Consider the following 24,157-nt stretch of genomic DNA (forward strand, 5'->3'; position numbering starts at 1 on the left):
CTGGGCCATTCTGTCAGTCAACAAACACACACTGTGGACGGACCCCAAGCTGGGAGTGGGGACACCCCAGTGACCTTGACATGGTCCTTGACCACCTGGAGCTCACCATTTAGTGACGGGAGACAAACAAGCGAACACACACAGAACCTGGGGCATGGGACCACTACAGCTCGTGACAGGGTGTGTGGAAGGCTATGACAACGGTGAAGACTGACTCAGGAGGGCTGGGTCACAGAGGCCCTGCTGCAAACCAGAAAAGCCATTTTCTATGAGTCGAGACAGGGACTGGGGACTGCCTGGCGGAGGAGGGGGGGGGCCAGGGCTGGCTCTCTTGGGCCTGTGAATATCCCCAAGGAGAGAAGGTTCTGTGCCGAGGTTGACAGACAGCCACTGAGGGGCTTGAGCTGTGGGTGCATCACCTAATTCGCATTAGGAAAGGACAGCCCTGCCTTCTGGGTGGGGAATGGATGAAGATGAGCAAGAGTGGAAGACAGAAGAGAAGTCAGGACATCGCAGGAGACCGGGCCAGAGATGCTGGGCTGCCCGGAATCATCAGATTGGGCGTCTTGAGGCCAGAGGCCAGGACACAGCAGTCTTTGTGCCCTCCGTCCTTACACCAGAGCCCGGGGCGCAACACCAGGGGCCGCACTGGCCAGAGATGCCCCCTTCGAGGCTGATGGAGCCCCCAGCCCCTTCCTGGCTCCCCTCCACCCCAGCAACGCCCTCCCTTCCAGGGCGCTGGACTGCAACAGGTCAATTCCTATAGATCTGTTTATTGCCATCTCCGAGCACAATCGCCGGCTTAAAATCTGGACCCGAGTCCACGCACAACAGACTCTGGCTAAACTCCGCTCGCTGGCCGAGGCGGAGACGAGAACAGGGCAGCTGCTCCGACCTGGACCGACTGGAGCACAGGGCCTTCTCCACCGGCCGCCAGGTCCCCGCGGACGTCAGCCGCGCGCAGCGTTCCAACCGCAGCTTGCCGGGCCCGCGTTCAGACGGGGGTTTTGTTTGGAGCTCGGCTCGGATGCCGCGAGGCCGAAGGGATTAGTCAACAGTGTTTGTTAAACACGGACTCCGTGCCCAGCATCGCGCCTGGCACGGTCGATGAAAAGAAAACATACAGGGCTCTTGCCTGTGACGCAACCACGATCCGGTTGGGGTGCTCGTAGCCAGCCCTGCCCGGGCGGCGCTCGCTGGAAGACGAGTCGGGGTGCAAGGCTGGCTGGAGCTTGGGTGGGGGAGGGCTCAGGGGAGGACCAGGAGGCGAAGCATGGCTTGTACTCTGGCCCATCCGGACTTCCACGCGGCTGTGTGCCCAGGGGCAAGTCGCCTAACCTCTCCCAGCCACCACTGCCTCACGCCCACACATCGCACGGGCTCCGTGAATATCCCCATTTCACAGATGAGGAAGCAGAGATCCGGGGCAGTGCAGTTGGCTTGTGGTCACACAGCTGCGACTCGGACACCCGCAGGCTAGCTAAGAGTCCCCGCTCCCACGCACCTTTCTCATCGGAAACACAAGCCACGTTTTCACCCACAAACCACCCCCCATCAGGCCGAAGGTCCCAGGCTCCCGGCGCAGCCGGCCCTGCAGCCGCGGAGGGTCCGTGCGGTGGTGATATCCCAGTCACGAGCACCCTGCTCTGCCGTTTCCAACGTCAGCATTTTCCGGCGCTATTTTTTTCCAGATGGAAGCAACAAAGTCCCCAGCTTAATTTGTTTCATGCAGTGACACTAATTAATGCTCCAAACACTGGGGCCTGGGGACTGGGGGTGGGGGGTGCGTGTGCGTGTGCACGTGCACTGCATGCGATGTGTGTTTGGGTACCTTTCATTTTCCCCAACTTCTGAAATGATGTATGTGGGGACTTTTTTCCTGAGCCGAACGTGGAGCTCAAAAAAGCAAGCTAGGCCCACGCCACACGTTTCATAAACCCTGCAGCCCTGCGTCTGGGGCTGTACGTGAACTCCTCACCGACGCTGGGAATCTGAGCAGAGGCATCGGCCACAGAGTCACGGCCTTTGGCAGCCAGCGTTCTCAGCCGGGGCTCTGCCTCCCCCTCGTCAGAGCCTTCGGAGAAGCCGGGGAGTCCTCCACTTACCGCGGCTCCTCCTCGGCTCCCACGGGCTCCTGCAGGCAGGGCACAGGAGGCTGAAAAGCCTGCAAAACGTGTAATGTTCCCGCCCAATGAGGAACGGTCCCGCCCCTGATGCAAATAGCTTCTTCGTGGAAAAGCTGCCTGATTTTTTCAGGGAAGAAGGAAAGGCACAGAGACAGGAGGGTTTCTTGTTCAAGACCGCACAGCAATTCCACAGTCTACAAAGGGCTGACCTTTCGGACTCCGGCTCCTATGTAATCTTCTCGCCACCCAGCTGCTCCCCACCCACCCCAAGAGCCTCCTGCTCAGCGCTGGGGATGGACGGTCGCACCTGACTCAGGACACCTCAGCATTCCCTCCGACGTTCCAGAGCCCTGAAGGTGCAGGTCAGTGACTTCCCAGGAAACCAGAAGCGAGGCCAAGAGCGGAAGTCAGGACACCGCCTTCCCAAGGAAGATCCTGCCGTCGTCTCAACCAAAGGCGCGTTGGTAGGAGCAACTGCCACGTCGGTTTCGATCTTGTTTTAAAAATGCTACTGTCACAGGTTCGATTCCCAGTCAGGGCACATGCCTGGGTTGCAGGCCACGACCCCCAGCAACCGCACATTGATGTTTCTCTCTTTCTCTCTTTCTCCCTCCCTTCCCTCTTTGAAAATAAATAAATAAAATATTTAAAAAAAAAGAAAGAAAATGCTACTGTTTCTCACATTATAAATTAGTATAAGTCTTCGTTGTTTATTTGAAAGGGTCACAAAAGCCACTGCAGGACTGAAATTATCCATTCTTATTTCAAGTAACTGTTCCCCCCAAAATTAATTAAATAAAACAACCCTCCTGTTGTATTTGGTGAGAATTCCCAACACTGGAACACACCACAATTTCAATCAGGATCCAGCACCTCACCCCACAGGACAATGCATATGATGGCCAAGTTTCAGGGTGCTTTTGAGAGCTCCCCAATCCTGGCACGTACGGCAAACCACCGTGACATACCAGGCACTGAATCGACCTACCACACGTATTTCCAATGCGGAATTTTTCTCTGAGTGACCATCCCAAATGACACGTCAGTGAGGGGAAAGCACTACAGGGTCACCACGAGCCTTAAGCCACGAGGCTTCCTGTACTTAAGAACCACTGAGACAACGCAGGGACATCTGTGAACCCCAAGTCCCAACAGGCCCTTCACCTCCGAACTTGACAATGTGCGATGGTGCTACTGGAGCCTTCCCGTCCCCCCTCAGCACCCACTCCCACACCCTCCAAGGGGGCCCGTTACGGACGGACACCTGCAGCCAACACCCCGGGGAGCAGCCCCCACCCGGTGACGCGTGGAGTTCTACATGGCACCTCCAGGGGCCGCAGGACGACTGGGCATCACGGGTCCCTCCTGGCGACCTGCCCCGTAGTGCAGCCTGCCAGTCTGTGTTCCCTTTGCTGTCTCGTCCCCCCAATTGTACTTATTTCTCCAGTTTTTCTTGGCGTCACCTCCTCAATCATGCGTTCTCGCTGCACATGCTATGGCCTCCAAGGCAGCATAACCGGTTCTTTGAGGGCGGGGGACGGGGGGAGAGAGGTAGGGCAAAAATCTCGGCCTGTTTATATGTCAGCCCCAGAGGTATTTACCGTACCCAAAGAGAAACACCAGGTGTCTGTGGGATTCGCCTGTGCTGGGAGGGGACCATCCCGGGAAACGCTGTCTAAGGAGACTCCTCCAATGGGGAGATCATGAAAACAAGGTTGAGCAACCTCGAGTTAAATAAGCCACGAGCACCGAGCCCCGCGCCTCGGGGAGCTGCTGGGGGGGACGCAGAATAGCATGCAGTGCTGGCACTCGGGGCACTCGTGTGAATGTGCCCTTTTATCCCCTCCCACACCCTGGGAGGTCCGCGTATCGGATGAGGAGCTGAGGCTGTTAGAAGTGAGATGACCCGCTGGAGACTGCACAGCAAGTCAGCGCTGCACTCCGGGTGTCTGTCTCCTGGCGGCTGGCCTCTCAGCTGCACGTTGGCAGAACCTTCTAGAACACACAGCCCGACACGGCACAGAGAAATGCCTCTCTACGTGTCCGTTACTTTCCTCGATGAACATAAATCAGGTTTCCATAAGTGGAATGCGTGGTGGCACTGCCCCACAGGGGACAGGATGAACAGCCCACAGCCCGAATGGATACACTCATTTGTTATCGCTATTAGGAAGGTTCGGGATGGCCCAGCTCAGTGTGGAGCTCAGTGACTCTTTGCAAAGGATGGGGGGCGCAGAGAAAAGGGGGACCTGGACACTGGGAGTTTCAGCGCGTGCACAGGCCTCCTGGAGCCCGTGTGTGGCTGCCCGCTCTCCCTGCTGCTGGTGTGGCCCAGGCCCTCCGCCAGGCCGCCCAGCGTCGTCATGCGGCGGGTCAAACGCCCCACTGGAGCCGGGCTGTCGGAGGGAGGGCTGCCAGGGGAAGCCGGCGTGGCCGGATGGGCCAGCCTCGGAGGAAGAGATGCATTTGCATTTTCCCCTCTGGGCCTAAGTGCCCTGAGCCCGGTCTCTGGAGTTCCTTCCAGCTCTGATGGCCTCTGGGTGTTTTTTTTTTTTTTTATAATCCGCCGAGTGACTCTCAGTGCCGGGTCCATCAAAACCCCATAAAGTGCTGTTAAGTAACTATCTGCTGATAATAAGTCTGATTCGACTTGCTGACGGCTAAGGCCCGCCGGTTTCATTTTTTGGACTGACATCACGACGTGGAGAGGCATCGGCAACCAATACATGTGGGTGAGATAAAGCAGAAGCCGGGATTTTAGGCCAGGGCAGGACAGAGAGATAAACTGCGTGAGGGCGCTGAGTGGTTTTCCATTAGCACAGAGGCATGCTCCCCTGCTCCGTATTTTCAAGTCACGGCGGATGATATTTCACCCCGCCCCCTCCCGGGACAGCCGCGCGGTGGAAATGGGCTTCAGCTGCTATGACGAGTTTACGAAGAATCACAGAGGTCAGTGCCGAAGAAGCTCCACGCACAGGCTGCCTGTTGCCAGAGGCCACGCTGGCTTAGGGGAACCAGACTGGGTGATTTGGAGGAAGGCACCTGCTGTGACAGCTACTGCTACGAATACACATAAAGCAGGTGCCCTGGTGACACTACCCAAGGTGCGTGTGGGGGCGTGTAATAAACTAGGAAGTGATGTAGAAGCCTTGGTTATTATTAACATATTGGTATCACGTGCCCTGACTCAACCGTAACACTCTTACACGGTCCAGTGGTTTCATGTTTCTTCGGGATGGAAAGGAGAGGAGGAGGCAGAGGTCCCCGTCCTGGGATCTTCCCAGAAGCCCATAGGAGGGAGCCACGCAGAGCCCACGTACGGGGCGCCCCACGGGCCAACTGTGTAAGCATTTACTCTCGCTCATTCGTAAACTTCGTGCGACAAGCCATCTTGTTCCTGAGTTATAACCCAATTTGTTTTCTCAAGAAAATGTTTCACGCGAACTCCTTTATCTCTTCCACGGCAACAGTTCGGATGGGACTGATTGGCATCCAAGGACACCCGCAAAATTAGAGGCGGCCTGAACCCCCACATGGACTCCAGTCTCGTCACCTCCAAATCGTCTTCCTTAGCACAACACCGGAGGCTTAATGGGGCCTTCCCCTATCTACACGTCTCGGCTCCCCCCTCGAATTCCGTCACTGCACGTGCTCGACGATTTCAGTGTGGTTGTCTCAGATCTCTCTCCAGGGAAAGAATTATGGCTTCTCTCCCTCAACGGCCGGGAACGAGGCTTGCCACGTGACTCGGCATGCGTGGCCTTGAAATGCATGCACCTTTCTACTATATATTTGCCCTTATCTGGACACAGCCCGAGGCAGAGAGGACGCCTGAGACATTGTCTATACAGAATCCAGGAATCTAAGAAAGTGTGTTCATTGCATATAGGTGCCACTGCTTCTTTATCCACTCGTCTATCAGTAGGCGCTTTGATTGCTTCCCGATCTCGCCCACTGTAAATAATGCTGCAGCGGACACAGAGGTGCATGTATCTTTTTTACTTAGTGTTTTGGGTTTTTTCAAATAAATATCCAGAAGTAGAATCGCTGGCTCATAAGGCAGTTCTATTTCTAATTTTTGGGGGGAATCCTCCACACCCTTTTCCACAGGGGCTCCCCTAATCCCCACCAACAGTGCACAAGGGTCCCCTTTCTCCACATCCTCGCCAACACTTGTTTGTTGATTCACGGATAACAGCCATTCTGACAGGGGTGACCCCTTTGTAAGTTATATAAATGTCTAATCGCTATGCTGTACACCTGGAACTAATATAGTATCGTATGTCAATTGTGATTAAATGTTTTAATTATGAAAAAAGAAAAGTGTGTTCAGCTCAACACACCCTGTTTTCCACAGCGGCCACACCGACCTCCAGCCACGCCAACCACCGCACAGGTCGGTCCCTTTTCCTCTGCGCCTTTGCCAACACTCGCCGCTCGTCTCTGTGATGACAGTCTAACCGGTGCCAGGTGGCAGCTCACTGTGATTTCAATTTGCATTTCCCTGTCGGTCAGTGACCTTGAGCACCCTTCCACATACCTGTTGACCAGTTGTATGTCTTCTTGGAAAAATGTCTATTTGGGTCCTTTGCCCTTTGTTTCAATCAGACTATTGGTGTTCTTGCTACTGCGTTGCATGAGTTCCTGTAATACTATGGATAGTCACCCCTGTCAAACATGTGGCTGTAACAAAACGAAAAGGCAACTCACAGGTATTTGTTGTGACTGTTCCCCCTCGGTCAGTCCAGAGGCGAGTGACAGGTCATACCCAGCTGGCCATGGAGAAGTAGGTGGGCAGGGCGGCGGGATGCTTGTGCAGCCAACCCGGCAACAATGCCACAATAAGACAGGCTAGGAAGGGGGTCCCCGGACAACGCCAGGGCAGCACAGTGGCCAGCGTATACGATATGACTTCAGAAGACCTGTATTCCAAATCTCCCAATGAATACTGGGTGCGGTGTTGGGCTACATCCATTCATATATAGCACTGTCTTTAAGTCTGAAAACCACATTGCATCAGGGCAGCGTCATCATGACCGACTACAGGTCATCCCCAGCTTGGCTCATGAAAGTCACAGACCCAAGGCCAGACATGAACTCCAAGGCCAGCGCATTTTGCAGAACATCAGAACCCCTTTCGGCCACAGAACCAAGAAGGCAGAGCAGTGATCAGCCTTGCTGGGCTCAGAGCAGGGTCGCCCTCCCGTCTCTCCTCCCCAGAGTCTGTGGCAAGCCTTCTGAGAGCCGATCGTATCGTTATAGCCCCACGACACCGACCTCGGCTACTCGGTATTTTTGTGGTGGTAACAGGAAAGCCGCACAGAAGGTAGTCTCAGTGAACCCGAGAGCAGTCTTCACTCATCCACTCGGTAAAAATGCTCACTGAGTGGCGACCATGAGCCCCGCAGCCCGCTGAGGATGGGGAATGCTAGAGAACAATACAAGCAGTTCAAGTTCAAGGGGGAAGATGAGCAGGCAGATCAATCCAATGCAATGTGCCAAATCCTATGGCCGGGGATGCTGCAGAGGAGGCACAATTCTGGCTCAGTCTGGAGGGCCAGGGAAAGCTTCTCCCAGAGAAGGTAACACCAGAGCCGGGCCAAGTGAGGAGGAGGCAGGAGAAAGCAGGGGAGGGGCACTGAGGGCAGAAGGAGCACCGTCGGCGTTGGGGGGCCTTTGATTCCCACACGTGCTGCATTCTGCCTCTAGGAGAGGGGCAGAAAAGCCACATCTCCCGGGCCTGGTTCATTTAAAAAAATGCACTAGACTGTGAACCCACGGCTAGCCCAATTTCCCAGCCTGCTCACACCGTTAGCCACGGCCCAGAACAGGATAACGGATGGTTTGAAGCATAAAATTCAGTGCCTTACAAAATCCTGAATCCTCAATGAAAGGTTCAGTTCTGTTCGCTTGCCTGGACTTCCCCTACGCTGCAGGGGGCACGCCCAGGGCCTCCACGGACGGACCGGGCACGCTGCAGACTCAGGAGCGCAGGCAGACCCAGCCCAGCACGGGCTTCCCTGTGCGACCCCTCCTCACTGACGGGAATCCACGTTCCCACCACCAGCCCGGCCCCCGTTTCCCTAATTCTGACCGGCCCCTGCTTTGATTCTAAACTCCATCTCCAGCCACTTGCCAACTGGGAGCTGGGAAGGGGAGGCAGAGGCATCACTAAGAGCCCTGCATCACCCACGGGGCCAGGGGTGCCCAGAGAAAGACCAGGTATCCTGCCGTTGTCAGCAGAGGGTCGGAACCAGGGTCCAGGCCCAGAAGCGGAGCCGACCCACTGTGCGCAGATGTGAGCTCCAGAAATGTTCTCGGGGGGGTCTTGGACGAGCAGTTTTATTTCTGGAAGTCTTCATGTCCTCGCCTACAAAATGCAGGTAATCATTCCCACCTCCCAGGCCCACGGTGACAAGTTAAAAGCAGCTGGCCAGGTGTTCAACCCTCCCTGCTCCCACAGCCTTACGTTCTCCTGGACCCCTCTGGGAAACTGGGGCTCCAGGTTTGGCGCCCTCAAACCTGCCTCTGCTGGGGGGATAATTCTGGAGAAGGACCGCTGAGGCTCTGGCAGCCACAGGCCCTGGCTACCCCTCCCCCAGGCCAGGCAGGGCAGGGCTGGGGTGCTGGACGGAAAAGGTGGGAGAAGAAAGACGAAGCCCACAAGCTCCAGGGGGACCCCGGGTTCGGAGGTCAGCCAGTACGTACTGATCCCCACTTGTGTGCAAAAGAACACGTGAGCCTGTGCACGTTTGTGCGCACTCACATAACTGCTGTGCCTCTTTTACTATCACACATTCCAGTGCTGACTTCCGTTCAGTTTAACTAAAGATAGTGCTGGAGCCAGAGGGGTGGATGCGTTCTTGATCCCTCGTTACCACCTGAAGAAAGCCAAGTGGAAAGGCAACAATTGCTAACCCTTCTCTCCCCCACTAACACCTGCACACACAGGAGGACGCCAAAGGCGCGACCAGCCCAAATCCAGTCCCTGCCTGGAAGCCCCCTGCCTCCCGCTGGGTTCCCGGTTTCCAGGGAGGCTCCCTCTCCAGGCTGCAGTAACCTCCTCCAGAAACCTGTTGCAGCCGACTCAGAGGTTCTGCGCAGACCACCCCACCTGCTGGCCAGATCTGGAAAAGCTTTCCCGTCCAGGAAGATGGGCAGGTGGTGAGCCTCCCAGGCTCCCCCGACTCCCTCGGGCCCCATCAGTCACGGAGGAGGGCAGAAAGGAATATCCAATGCTAAATGCAGGACAGGGGTGAAGGTCACGGCCAATTCTCCACCCAAATCCTGGTCAGGTACAGCCTCTTCACAAGCAGCCATCAGGATGACTAAGCCACAGACAGGAGGCAAGGGGTGGCTGACATGCCCTGCCAGCCCCAGGTGTGAGCTGACGGCCGGGTCTCCCCTCCCCACGGAGGAGCCACCAGTACCGTCCTCTCCCTCCTCCCAAGTACATGTGGGTTTTCCACCCAGAGGGCCACGGGCTGGGGGGGGGGGGGAGTTCCATCCCCCTCTGGCCACGCATTTCCATTTCCATCCCGACCAGCAAGGAGACTTCTTCTGGGGAAGGGTGTCGGGGGGCAAATCTCCAGCCCAGGCCTCTTCACAACGCCGGATGTCTGCCCAGCCAGAGCAAGAGAAAGGGCAGCAGTCGCGGCTGAGGGGATTTCAGGACCACCTCACAGAGATGCCTTAACCCAGATGAGCCCCCCCGGGGCCCTCACCTCCAGGCACTGTTAAGCCCCAGCCGCTCAGGCTAGGCTCAGCAGCCTGAGATACACACTCTCCCTTCCTGTCTTAGGAACTTCCCTGAAAAGACCCCGAAGACATGCATTTTGACCAGTCCAAGTCCGCAGTTAGAGCCACACCAGGATATTTCCTGCATCAGGATGGAGTCTTAAGTAGAGTAGCCCAAGCAGGCAAGCAAACCTCTCTCTCTCCCTCTCTCGCTCTCTCTCTCTCTCTCTCTCTCTCTCCCTCTCTCTCTCTCCCTCTCTCTCTCTCTCTCTCTCTCTCTCTCTCACACACACACACACACACACACACACCCTCACTGTGGGCAACTCCCATCCCCGACTCCAGGATATACCATCGAAACTCAGTAACGATCCCAAGAGAAGGGGCCCGCCCCAAAGCAGAAACACCGCGCGCAAGGGAGGATCCGCTTTATCCTGTTCAGCCTCCACGTTAACTGGGAAAACCACCTAATTCTTTCAAGCCAGCATGCGGAGAAGGTGCCATAAATGCGCACCCGCACGCCCACAGACACGCCAACCCAATCTCCAAACTGTCTAAGGAACCACGCTGGGACCTTTTAAGCCTTGGGGTTCAACACCCAGAGAGTGGTTCACGGGTACGCAGACCTTCCCAGCAGAGACGCACGTACTGAGGGCAGGCTGGTCTCCAATTCACTTTAAAGCCCCAGAGCGCTCCTCGGCTCCAGCCTCCACCCCGAACCCCAACCTGCGCCGCCGCCAAGGGGCGCCCCGAACGGCAGGTACTCACACCAGCGCGTGGTAGAGCAGCGCCCAGCCCCGCGGTCTCTCCAGGGCATCGTAGATCAAAGTTTGGATGCGCCGGTACTTGGCGTTGTTCCTCTTCACAGGGCGGCTCAGAGGGGTCTTGGCCAGGAGCCCGATGCCCTGCGGGGTCCTCCGCAGCCCCTCGTCGCGGCCGCCGCCCTCCAGCAGCAGGGTCCCGTCTTTGTCAGCTCCGGCCCCAAGCGCCAAGGTGACTTGCTCCACCTCCCCGGGCGCCAGCCCCACTTTCCGCTCCTCGTCGCCGGCCGCCGCCACGTCCCCTCCGGCCGGGTTAGCGGCCCCGCCGCCTCCGCCGCCCCCGTCGCCGCCGCCGCCTGCCGCCCCCGCCGCCTTGCGCGCCTTGAGCCCCATCTGCCTCGCCCCCGCCGGCCGCTTCGCCTTCTCCGCTGCTGCTCCGGGAAGAAGGGGCGCTCGGGGTGCGTGGACCAGGCGGCGGCGGCGGCTGCAAGCCCGGGAACTCCAATGCCATGATCCGCGCGCCCCTCCCCACCCACCGCCCCAAAAGCAGGCAAAGGCGGGCCCCCGGGGGGCAGGGGAGGCCGGGCGGGGGGAAAGAGGTTCACATCCTGCGCGGGTCAGCTGCGGACCCGGGGGGCGCGGGCAGGGGACTGCGGGAAGCGGGCGAGGGTGAGCGAGGCTGGCGCGGAGGCGCTAGGGCGCGCGGTGGCTGGAGCCTAGCCCCGGCGCTCCCGGGCGGCGGCGGCGGCGAAACCTAGGCCAGCGAGCCCGAGACAGCATCGCAGTTTATTTACAAGCCCGATGCCAGCCGCCCTCCCGCCCGCCCGCCTGCCACACGCGCCGCCGCCGCCGCCTCCTCCCTCCTCCGCGCTCCCCGCGCACCCCTCCCGCCTGCTCCAGCCTCAGCCCCGCACCAGCAGACGCCTGCGAGTGAGCGAGCGCCGCGGGCCGAGCTCTCACCGCCCCCCTCCCGCCCTCGTGGGGTGGGGCCGCATTGTCCCGCCCCGCCGGCGCCCCGCCCTCCTCGCGGCGCCCACCTCAGCGCGCCCCGCAGGCCTGGGATAGCCTGGGCCTCTTCTCCCGCCCCTTCGCGGCATTCTCTGCGCTCCAGTGGGCGTTGGGCTTCCCCCGGGCGGGGCGTAGGAGTGGGGGGGAAAAAGGCAAAGGGGAGGATAGCTCGGAATGGGGGTCTCCCTCTCTGCCTTCTCCTGGCTATTGCAGCGTGACGATTCTGGTCACCTCCCAACCTGGCTTCTGGGCTTCGGAAGTAAAATCCAAGTTGCTGGTTTGGCCAAGGCCGAGAGTACAGCGGAACCCCCTGCTCCGTCGTAGCGACGTGGCTCCAGTTCCCTTTGCTTCACGGTTTGCGGTTCTGGTGCACCGTGCGGCGCTCGCCTGCCTCTGTCCGGTGGACAGCAGCCCCTCCGCTGGGCCGGGTGGACAGAGGGCTAGAGAGATAGGAAGGGCACGGGATTAGAATCCTAGTCTCCTACTTCGCTCCTCACTCGTGCTCCGGGCCACTCATTCCCTACCTTGCCTGAGCTTCTGTTCTCATTCACAGAATCGGTTACAGCACCCAGCAGAGTGAGCTTCCACCCAGAGGGGCAGTGTTCCCAGGCCAGGCCACCCGACGTCCCTGCGCCCAGACAGCGTGCGTCCCAGCAAGAGCTGGGAGACAGCTGACACAACCCGTGTAAGTGCCAACACTGGTAAATGCTGGGAGGAAACACGATAGGGTGCTGTGCTAAAAGTGGGGGACTTCTTTATGTCGGCCTGTCCTGAGAAGCCTCATTGCAGGGGTGACATTTGGGGGTAAGGCCTACATGACGGGCTGGATCAAGGAGATAAATGTCCAGGAGAGGCCTCCTGGTGGCAGAACGGCAAGTGCACAGGTGAGTGAGGTGTGGCTTGAGGTTAGGGAACGGGGGAGAGCAGAGGACGGTGGGGCCACAGGCGGGTGGGGCTGGATCCTACAAAACCCAGGCAGAGGCCCGGTGAACCTAACTCCCCTGCCCTCCCACCACAGCCACCAAGGTGAGTTAGAGAAGCCCTCCATGTCTGCCGCACAGGTGCCCCCTTCACTTCCCACCGTCTCCAGTTCTGTCGGCGGGCTTGGGGAGGGGGAGGGGCCGTGAACCAGGCCCAGCCAGGAATCTGTCCCCAGTATGGAAGAGAAGAGTAATCGGAGCGCCTGCCTTGGGATGCCAGCTCCGGATTTGCCTGGAGGAGTTGGCCAAGGAGAGTGAGAGGAAGAAGGGAAGGAGAGGGGAGGGCAGAGTAGGGAGAAGCCGTGGGGAGGGAAGGAGGGTGGGGGAGGAGAGAAGGAAGTGTGAGTGTATGGGGTGGGGAGGCGTGTCGGAGGAGGACCCTTATGAAGGACCATCAGAGGAGTCAGAAGGACCCCAGCAATTTCACAACCAAGAAAGGGGGAGTTTCCGGAAGGGAGTTAACCTACACCATGAGGCTGAAATCATCAAAGCGGTCTTATATGGGCCCCACAATAAGTTGCTTGATGCAACAGAATAGCTCGCTCAGAACTGGATAAAATCAGAAGTCATCACAACCTGCTGGAGAAAGGTTACCCGCCGGTCAGCGGGCGGCTGGACGGGTTCCGTGAGGCCCACGTGACATTCACAGCACAGCGCTGCACGCGCAGTAGGTCCCCGTGCGTGTTTATGAATGGCTCTGCTACGTGCTTCTGATTAACGCTTAGCAGCGAGCTGGGGCATACACAGTATGTCCGTGCAAGCTCCGGAAGGGGGCGCAAGCCCAGAGGAAGGGGATCACTTGGGTTTGAAAAGCTCCCAGTGGTCCTGGCTGGGGTGGCTCAGTGCATTGAGCGCTGGCCTGTACGTCGAAAGGTTGCCGTTTGGATTCCCAGTCAGAGCACGTCCCTGGGTGTGGGCCAGGTCCCCAGCCAGGGGTGTGCAGGCGTGCTCGAGACTGACGTGTTTCTCACACACTGATATTTTTCTCCCTCCCCCTTTAAAAAAAAAAAAAGGAAAAGCTTTCAATGGAACCTGGGTACCCCAAAGCATGCTGTGAACTTTTGTTCGCCCTGCACCCTCAACCCACCAACCATACATGCATTGTCCCAGCCCAGCCCCGCCTCCCTAGGGGGCAGCTCTGCCCTTTCCATTTGCATTTTGTTGACTTGTTTCCTATTTCCTCCCTAAACAGGAGCTGGGACTCAGCAGCCTCTCCCCGAAGCCTAGAAGGATGCCTGCTACCTAGTCGGCTTTCAGCGCTCACTCACGGCGTGAATGAGTGATGAAGAGGTGAGTGCGGGCTGGAAGACCCCCAGGCCCATGCCCGGTGCACAAGGCAGGCTTCGCTTTGTGTGTGTGGACGAGAGTCTTGTTTTTGTCTTTCGTCATCGTGCGAGTCTGTGTTCTTAGACAGTGTTAGTGCTCGTCGCAACCGAGGTAACGCAGCGACAGAAACATTTTGACAGAGCTTAAAAAGCCTCGCTAGATAAGCATGAAAGACTAGTCAAGGACGAGAGAGAAAGAAGACAGAATTCATTACTGCGCAATTAATCCAAAGTTCAGATTTGCAGAATGGCAGTTGGGACCCTTGGGCCCGTGAGGAGGCTTCTATCTTGATGAGAGAGCTACAGACTGTCAAATATTAATGTTGCAAGATCAAGTGCAGGGGCTATTTCCGTGCCTCCCATGAAGGGTGAGGTAAGGTCAATAACAAATTCATAGCCTTGATTCAATTAAATCCAATGGCAGGGAAGCTGTGAGGGCTGTTTGGAAATTGATTTGCTTCGGCGGCTTTATAATCCAATAGAGAGAGCCGTTCAGAGAGAGGGTTTGGAAACGTCAGGGAAAGCAGGGCACACTCTGAGTGCCCCTTGGGGGGCTGTGTCATCACAACACTCCACAGCACGGGTTCCAGCGAAAGGAAATCAAATGCCCTGTATCCCACTGGAAGGAGCCTTCTTTGAAGTCGAAACTCCCTGAGAGCCTCAGGTACCAACCAGGTGTGGTGGGGCTCCACCCACAGGGCGCCCCCCACACACACACACTGGTGAGAATAAGTCTACCAAGACGTGATCTGCTTGGGGAGGAAAGGGGGCCGATCTCTCAAAGGAGAAAGGCCAGGACCCTGTTCCTCAACGGGCTTTTTTTGGGTTCGGTTTGCACAGGAACACAGGAGAAGCTCATCAGTCATTGTCAGGCAGTAAGGATCAAACAATAGATAACACACAAAGAACTACCAGGGCTTATTCTGAGTCAGGGTCAGTTAGCTAAAGGGCTATAAAACATTGAGAAACAAACTCATTTCATGCTCGGACCCTTATCAGAAAATTGAGAGCCTTCTTAGCAAAGCAGGTTTCACAGGATTTTATGCATTCTTTCTTAGGCCTGATCACCCTAGGGAACCTGCCCTTTCCAGCACAGGGCCACACCCACCTCCAGCATTGAGTCAGGCTTAAGTCAGGCAGGGAAGTAAGGCAGCCAAGAGATTAGGAGACTTCTTGCAGACAGAATGAGGACTTGGGCTATGTCAAAGCCAAAGGGTGGGGGTCCATCACCCCCTTTCTCCATAGCTCCCCAAGTCCCTCCCCGAGAGCCCCCTTGTGACCGTGCCTGTCTTAGGTCATCCCTCCCTTGAGGAATCTTATCCGTCATTGGCTAACTGGTCAGGCTCGGGGCCAAGCAGGGTGAAGTAAAGGGGGGCAGAGGTGGTGCCCCTGCCAGGGAGACAAGCTTTGTCTCCTTAGTGGCTTATGGTCCCAAGGTCCCTCACTCAGCCTTAGCCCTGGTGGGATTACAGCTTCTGAAACCAGGCAGGGTGGTTCCCAACATTGGGGCCTGGTCCCAAGACAGTTCAGTGACAGGGTGTTCACAGGGGCCGGACCAGAGGCATGGCGCAGCTCCCACAGCACACCTGCCCTGCAAACAGCGGGGGTGAAAGGTGAGCCCCCAGTGCTGCACCTTCCAGGGGGTCCAGCTGGTCACCTGGTGGCAGCTTGAGTGCCCTGGACCTTCCAGCGCTGGTGGGGGAGGGGTGGTCTTCACTGGAATAGACACATCACCTGTGTGCCTGATTGCCTCCCCTGCCCGGGATGCTTCCAGCAACATCGCCACCCACGGACCTAGAAATGCCTGGTTCACCATCATAGGATTCCAAATACAACCACTTCTGATCAAGCCATGTCCTCCGCCCCCCAAATGCTGTCAGTGCCCCTGGTTAGACATCCACCTCCGGGAGGACGCAGGGAGACAAGTCTTGGCAGCTAAGGAGACACCCTTTGCTCTTCTGGAAGAGATGGGACAGGCTCCAGTTCGGGGTCTTGCAACAACCTAGGCCACAAGGAAATCTGTTTGGAACGGAAGGACCCCATGCAGGCTTCCCCTCTATGTATGTTTTATTCTTAAAATCCCAGCTGGAGGCAAATCCTCAAGTTTGCTGCCCTCTTCCCTCCCTCCCTGCCTTTGCCTGGCGCCCTTTCCCGAGGTCTCACCTCACCCCACCTGAAGGCAGATGACCCTTGCCCCCTGCAGGTGAGAAGCCTTCCCGGGAATGAACGAGGACCTAGAGGCCAGGGGGGCCCTGGTGCATGTCAGCAGGAGGATGAGGGCACCTGCAAGCGTGGAAGGTAGACCCCGGCCCAAATTCTGGTCCCAGCTCTGGGACTGCGAGCTAGTGACCTGGTGCCTTTTGCTGGACTCCTACCTACCCTCCGTTACCTGTGTGTGAGCCGGGATCGGGCTTCCCGCCCCCCCCCCCCCATCCCCCTGCGTCAGACCTGGTCTGCGCACCAGTCGGAGACCCGCATCGAGGCGGAGCTCTGCAGCCTGGGAGGCACGATGCACACCCACCACCTCGCCGGAAGGCGTCTGGACACGTGACGGCGGAAGGAGCCAGACCTCCAGATGCCAAGTGGCGCTCACCTCCGCTCCAGACGGCGATAATGGAAGGACTTCGCTTAGACTGTTCTCGGTCGAAAAGAGTATTCCTCTGCCCTGCCCTGCATTGGCAGTTCTCACGTCAACCTTCACATTTATTTTGCACGTTTCTTAGTGCCATTTTTGTTATTTTCTTTTAAGTGATTATATTAGGTAAAATATCCAATTCATCCGTGCAATGAATTCATTCATTCAGCTTTCCAGGGGGCATTACTGATGGCCTGTTTCATACATTTGCTCTCTCTCTCTCTCTCTCCCTCTCTCCGGGAAACCAGAGGGAAAAAATAAAATGGAGCAATTAATTCCATATTTACTTGAAAAGATGAGACAAACAACGCAAAACAATTTACTCGTCTCTCTCGTCATTGCACTTCAGTGACCCGGCTCACAACAGATGGTCGTTCGTCATTATCGTGACTTGCATTTATTGAGTGCTTCCTGTATGCCTAGCCCTGAGCTCAGTGCTTTGTCTTTACAGATTTAACCCTGGCAACAAAGGCATGACACAGGCATGGTTGTGACTGCTCTGTATGTTAGCCATGACGAATCGACCCTCAGAGGGGTGACGAACCCTGCTCCAGCTTTCATGGCTACGATGTGACAGTCCCAGGAGTCAGACTCAGGTTATCCAGCCCAGCAGCCCGTGTCTTGTCCATCGCCGAAGCCCTGCTCCTTGCTGAGAACACTGTGCCCCGTGCAAGTCTCTGCACACGCAGAGGCTCCAAGCCCAGGCAGAGTGTGGAGTCTCAGGGGAGGAGGTTCGGAAGGCTAGAGGCACGTGTGAATGGAGCAGGGGCGTGCGGGGCAGGCTTGCCTCCGTCCCAGGCTTATAGACTCGGGGACTGCCCACGAGGTGCCCTTCAGCTCGGAAAGGGCTTCCGGCAGCCTGCCTGGAGGGGCGGTGGGCAGTGGGAGGAACTAACTCTGTGCGGGCAGTTACAGGCCTCCTGGTGGAGCCCAGTGTGGGGGGGGGGGGGGGGGGGGCTGCCAAGGTCCAGGAGGAGAAGGGTGGCAGGTCCTGAAGGTGAGAGGGGGGACGGCTGCAAAAGGTGTTCAGGAAGGAGCGTCCCCAAGACACTCCTGGGATCTGGAAAGAGAAGGGCTGGTCACACACAGGGCGTTTTGGAGGCATGAACAGACTCACCCCATGTCCCGGCCTCCTCGCAGCCCGACCTGGCTCCCTGCTGAGCTGAGCATCCCTCCTCTGGCCGCAGCCATTGGCTCCCTGGGAAGGCTGTTCCTTCTCTTCCCATCCAATTACTCTCCTTCTCTTTGGGGCCTCGACTGTTAAAACACCCTGTGTGCCACGCCATGTACACATTCCAATGACCTGCCGCCACCTCCCTGCTAACGAGCCCTTGCACCTGCGTTCAGGGGCGTCCGGCCAGAGCCTGCTTGTGGGAGGAGGTGACAGTGAACCGCAAAGACACTAGTGACTCAGGGTGCCTTCAGACAAGGAGCTCCCCGTCACCCACCCCCACAGACTCCTCGGTGTTCCGTTTACCCCGGAGACAGGAAGAAAGGCTCTATGCCCACTGGAGAAGCGCCCTCCCCGAGATCACGGGAAACCCATTGTGCCCTAGCGAAGCACCACGCACAGAGCCTATTATGTCCAAGGCCTCCCTGATTCCCATCACCGATGCTTTGCAGAAGGCAAGCGGATGCCTGGGTGCTAAGTAACGGGACAGAGGATTATGGGTAGCGGCACAATGACACTGAAGAGGGGAAACTCGGGCGTCTGAGACAGTCAGCTCTGGGCAGGAATCCCGACCCTGGAAAAATGCTCAGGGTTTGATCCTGGGTAGGTCAAATGACCAGTCTCAGGCTTACCTGGAAAGCAGGAAGAAGAATTACCGTGAGGGGATGTTTCAGGAGTGAGAGAGCTAATGTCTGTAAACCTTGGGCACTTAGGGGCACTTAATGTACATAACTGATACGCCATGACTGCTAGTGTATTAATTATAATACTTTTTATTAGTGTGATATCCAAATTAGAACAGAGCTTTGGGGTGTCGAACCCAGTGTTGCGCCACCTTCGGTGACAGTGACAGGTTAAATCACATCCCAGTCTGCATCATATCCTATACGCACAACTAACTGCGACAGTGCCATCGTGACTGTGATGACACTTTCTGATTACAAAGTGCTGATTGCAACTCGTTTGTTCACTAGTGCTGCCAAAAAAATGAAAAACTAAAAAATAAAAACAACCAAAAAACCCACCACAGACTGGGTGCCTTAAACCACGGAAATGTGTTTTCTCACAGCCCCGGACACCAGGTCAAGCAGGTCAAGACCAGGTGGTCAGCGGGGCTGGCTTCTCCCGAGGCCTCCCTCCCTGGCCTGCAGCTGAGCTGCTTTCTCTCGGGGCCTCGCACAGCCTCCTCCTCTCTGAGCTCCCTCGCCTGGGGCCTCTCTGTGCGTCCCAATGTCCTCTTCTCAGGAGCACACCAGGCAGGGGGGGGCTAGGGTGCAACGGAACAGCCTCACTGCACCCGAATCGCCCCCCGCAGGGCCTCATCTCCAGATGCAGCCACACCCTGAGCTGCTGGGGGTTCCTCAGCGCCAGCGTGTGAATCGGGGGAGGACACAACGAACTGAGCCCCAAACCTGAATCCTCTGCAGCACTGTCACATCCAACGAAGGGGTCGTGACCCTAGCCTATATCAAATGTCAGCCCAGTTCAATCCGCAGCCCAGCCCCATGTTTTCCCTGTGCGTGTCTCCAACAGGTTGCCTCCCAAGGAATCCTGTTGTTGAAGAACAAAGACAAGCCCTGGCTGGTGTAGCTCAGTGGATTGAGCTTGGGCTGTGAACCAAAGTGTCGCAGGTTCGATTCCCAGTCAGGGCACATGCTTGGGTTGCAGGCCATGACCCCCAGCAACCGCACATTGATGTTTCTCTCTCTTTCTCTTTCTTTCTCCCTTCCCTCTCTAAAAATAAATAAATAAGTAAAAATCTTTAAAAAAAAAGACTAGTTGACTATATTTAAAAAAAAAAAAGAACAAAGACACTCACCACCCACCAAGTCCCTGCCACGAGGCCAGGCCTGGGCAAGGCACTTCTCCGTCTTCGCCTCGTCAGTGAGTTGTCGCAGCGGCCCAGCGAAGGGGGCGCCATTACCCGAATGTGTATTTAAGCATGTGTGTGGCTTGTCCGAAGTCAGGGGACACTTGCTGGGCAGAGGGTCAGACCCAGACTGTTCTCCATCCCCAGGAGACGGCGCTCCCGTCATCGGAGGGTTCTTCATGATGAGACACACTTTCCCGGGGGACACGCACCCAGTGGGAGGTGCGAGGACTCAGGGGTCTCGGCAGAGGGCGGCGGGGGCGTGGGCGTTAGAGTCTGCAGACCTAGGCTCAGTCCTGACCTTGACGACACCTGCTGGCTGGGCGGCCTTGGGGCAGCTATGTGAGTTTTCTCACACTCAGTTTCCTCTTCGGGAAAATGGAGAGGTTAATAACATCTATGCAGTACGGTAGTGGTGAAGTTCGAAGCTAACTTAGAGAGGCCCAAGGGACTTCTTGTTGCATTGCATATTTTTTGGGGGGGAGGGGGGAGATGACATTGTTATTACTGTCTGACCCGTTATTTATCTCCATGAACCTCATTTCCCATTATTATTATCCCCATGTTATATATTAAATATGAGATACATAATGACTTCCTCAGAAGTCTTTTGAAAGATGAGATCATGAATTTAATTGTCTTGACTTCTCTTCTGATGCTACAAACTGAATATTTTAAAAATGAAAAGAATACCATATGTCCTCCTCAAAAGAAGAACAGCCAAGATTTTGTATCTCAAGTTAACGCTCCTCCTTTAAATGGGTGTTAGTTTGTATATTTTCTGAGACCATCTCAAACAGGCTTCCCGGGCAGAAGTTCTGGCCAGAATTACAAATCCCCGTGTCCCTGAGGAAGGACCAGGCAGGAGGCAGGTGATGTAAAATCATGGAGCTTACGTAAAGTGCAGTTCACAGCTCCTAACACAAGAGGGAGCAATTCATAACTACTCAATAGCGGTGGCAAGTGTGACTCTGAGGATGGTGACACGAAGCACCAAGAGGAAGAACAAAAAGAAAGACAGGAAGGAGGGGGAGACCCTTAGACTCCCAATTCTGGGAAGGCAAGGCCCCCTCAGTTAGTTCCCCACCTGCCAGGCCTCATACAGGGCCACGCGTGGACTGAGCCCTGTTCTGCGGGGAGGTTCCTCTGCTCTGCGACACTGCACTTCCCACCCCGGTCTCTGCTCTCTCTGCGGGAGACGCCCCACGTGGTTGTCACCCTCCTTCTTCCTCCTTGGTCGTGTACCATGAAGCGTTTTCCTATTCATTATTTGCGGAATGAAACAACATATTAAAATAAGCCATGCAATATCATATACCATTTATCAAAATTGCATGTGCCATACTATAGCTGTCTTCTTTGGCTTTGAAACTGTTCTCAAAAGCCTTCAAGAAAAACGGCCCCTCGGGGCAATGTGCCAAGAGCGTTCTGCTACTTAGTGTCCCCGCAGGCACCGACGGCCCTGCAACCCCGGAGGGCGAGACAAGAACCGTGTTCCTCGACCGACTCTGCGTGGCTGCCATCCGCTTGACGTTCCAGGCAAGAGACTGAGACATCTCCAGCCCCCTTCCTGCTGGGAGACGATGCCACAAGACCAAGTGGGCGGGTAACTTCATGTCTACACTTAACCTTCGGCAGGCCAGCCATATTTTCTCCCGCTTCTGGAGAAAGGGGCAAATAGTGGCGACAGGACTAAGACCAACAGGGACCCACAGCTGTAGACCTGGGGGGGGTGGGGGGCGATGCTCAGCCGAAAAGAACAGGATTCTGATGCAAAGAGCTCCTCTTTCCCGGAGAAATTGTACACACCCTAATTGTGAACAGCGTAATGGGAAGGACTGTGCATTTCGAGGCAGCTCCGAAAGGTCGATGTCAGTCTTAATGGCTGGAGCCGTCCTTCAAATTTTCCATCCGCCTTAGAACAGGCCTAATGTGACAGCAAACAGGAAATCGACCGGCTGAGGGACGAGCCGCTCCGTTTGGAACCGGGAGCTACACGAGGCTGCTGACGTCGCATATTAATTAGCTGATCCTTTCCTTTCCAAATGAAGAGCTCAGTTTTATATTGCTTGCACAGATATGAAACTTGGCTCTGAGGGTTTGGATATGGGGAGAGCTCATTCACTGGGTATTTTTGGAGCACCTAAGAGTTTCCAGGATCTTCCAGGCTTGGCAAGGAAAGAGGTACATGGAACCCAAACCATGGAAAAGCTCTCACTATCTAGGAAGGTGGTGGAGTAGGATACAGCAGGAAGAAACAAGACGGCAAGAGATTGTTCCAGAAATATCTAGGCTTTTCCAAAGCATGTGGTATGATTTTTACCTCAGAGCCGCTGAGAATCTGGTGAAACTCATGTTTCCTTCTTTGTTTCGGCCAGGAAAAGGCTAAGACCCAACTTTTTTTGCTCCTTATTTCTGTGCATTGCTTAAAAACCCATTCATTTCTTTCTTACTGAGCAATCCCTATATGCCGCGTTCTCTGCTAGGGGCTGGAAATACAGCTACAAACAACGAAACAAAGGTCCGGGCACTCGGCAAGCCTACGTTCAGGCAGGGAGATCAACAGTACACCCAACAAACAGAGAAAAACGAGAGTAACATTTTACTCCACGCTCATCCATCTCTTGCTATGTAACCAACCACCCCAAACTCGCTGGTGCGGAGCAGGGACCCTTTTGTTTGTTATTCCCATGGGTCTGAGGGTCAGGAGCTCTGACAGAGCTCGGTGGGGATGGCCTAGGTCTGCCCCATGATGTCTGGGCCTCAGCTGGGAGTACTCAGATGAGGGGGGCCAGATCCTCGGGGCTGAGAGGGTCCACCTCCGAGACAGCTTCCCCACTGGGGATGGTTGGGGGTTGGGGGGACCTCTGACCGAAGTGCCTCCACACGGCCCCTCTGCTGGGGTCCCCTCAGGGCAGCAGGGTTTCTTTCCTGGTGTCAGGTGGTCCGATGAACGAGGCAGGAGCTGTCTGGCCTCCTGTGACCTAGCCTCAGAAGTCACACAGTGTCACTTCCAGCGCCCTCCATTGCCTGAGGGAATCAACACCCCCTCAGATTTGGGCACTGACTCAATGAAAAGGATGTCAAAGCGTTAGTGACTATTCTTCAAACCACCACGTCACTCTAGGGCCACTGCATTATCGGGGTGGGAGACTTCAGGTTCAGGGTCAATGAGACCAGGACTCGAGCTCTGGGCCAGGCGTGTGTTCACGCAGGTAGCGCGTGTTATGACAGGCCCACAGCATGTTAGTCGCCGGGCTGTTGCTGGGTGCCCGGTGTTGAATGGGGGTCAGTCCCTCCCACCACGGAGCACACAGCCTGGCAGGAAAGTCAAGTGACAAAGCCTGTGACCAAGACACCGTTGGGTATGTGCCGTGGGACCACAGAGGAGGAGGGGTCTGCTCAGTGAACTTGGGCAAAGCATTTAAAGTCTTTCTGCCATTGGTTTCTTTATTGTACAATGAGGCTACTAAAACCCACCTCGTAAACCACTGAACGCTATCTGACCTTTTTCCAGTTTTCCTGTTTGTTTGTTTGTTTGTTGACTTACTTATTGCCTGAACTTCAGAGACCCCAATGTCAGATACACAGCATGTTATTACAGCTGCTCTATAGAAAGTGGATAGTCTCTGCCTAGAAAGCTCTTCCCTCATCTATCGCTGAGGCTTGCTTCTCCGCCTTTTCCAAGAATTGCTGAAATGCCACCTGACCAACAACCACAGCTGTACCCTGCAGTGTCCTGTAGCCTCCGCCCCCCATATTCCCTTCCACCTTCCTTCTCCCCCAGGCACCCACCATCTGTAACAGGCTCCCTAAGTTTTACGTGCACTGTATTTATCGCCTTGCCTGGTGAAAAGGTAAATTCCATGAGACAGGGATACTTTGGTGGGGGCGGTTTCCCCTCACTGACACATTGCAAGTGGGTAACACTATAGCTTTCATGTAGTGGAATAAGTGAATGCATTGAGAGGGGTAGGAGGAGATGTGGGCAGGGGTCCACATTAAAGAGTTTGGAGTGTTCCCGTGAATCTCTGTGCCAGACGTTGTAGAGCTGTATGAGGAAGAGTGACACGAACCGGTCTACATGTTTTACGGCACCCCAACCGCTGCACAGTGACGGGAATACGGGGCAAAGATTGGGTGGAAGGACATGCGTCGGGGGCTATCTCAGGCGTCAGGACAGTTGGTGGGGGCCTGGGCCAAGGTGCTGAGGCTGGAGACGCCGTGACACGGACAGAATGAGGATGTGTACAGAAGGTGGGCTGGCAGGGCACACGAATGGGGCCGTGAGCGGGTGCCTGGAAGAAGGACATTTAGGCCAGCTAGTCAGTTGTTGGCTTGAGTAATGGGGTCCAATGTGGTGCCATGCACGCGTGAGTGAGACTGAGGAAAAAGCAGATGGTGTATGTGTGTGTGTGTGTGTGTGTGTGTGTGTGTGCGTGTGTTGAGTGGACAGTAAGCTGAGATTACACAGTGGCCTCGCTCATTGCGACGCGTGCATTAGGCATCCTGGCAGAGGGCTCTCCATCTAGGACCTATCCTAA

The 24,157-nt window shown here is 56.0% G+C and overlaps 1 protein-coding gene across 1 annotated transcript in view; it reads right to left on the reverse strand.

The window, feature by feature from the left end:
- The window catches only part of KCNQ3 (potassium voltage-gated channel subfamily Q member 3), a 197,196-nt gene extending 185,759 nt beyond the window's left edge, over positions 1 to 11,437 (reverse strand). The window contains exon 1 of the mRNA XM_028533674.2: positions 10,632 to 11,437. Within this exon, the coding sequence (XP_028389475.1) occupies positions 10,632 to 11,017 (386 nt within the window). The 5' untranslated portion in view covers positions 11,018 to 11,437. The remainder of the gene's footprint in view (positions 1 to 10,631) is intronic.
- Positions 11,438 to 24,157: the final 12,720 nt, after the last annotated feature.

Source organism: Phyllostomus discolor, chromosome 7 (genome assembly GCF_004126475.2).
Source record: "Phyllostomus discolor isolate MPI-MPIP mPhyDis1 chromosome 7, mPhyDis1.pri.v3, whole genome shotgun sequence".
NCBI classification, from domain to species: Eukaryota; Metazoa; Chordata; class Mammalia; order Chiroptera; family Phyllostomidae; genus Phyllostomus; species Phyllostomus discolor.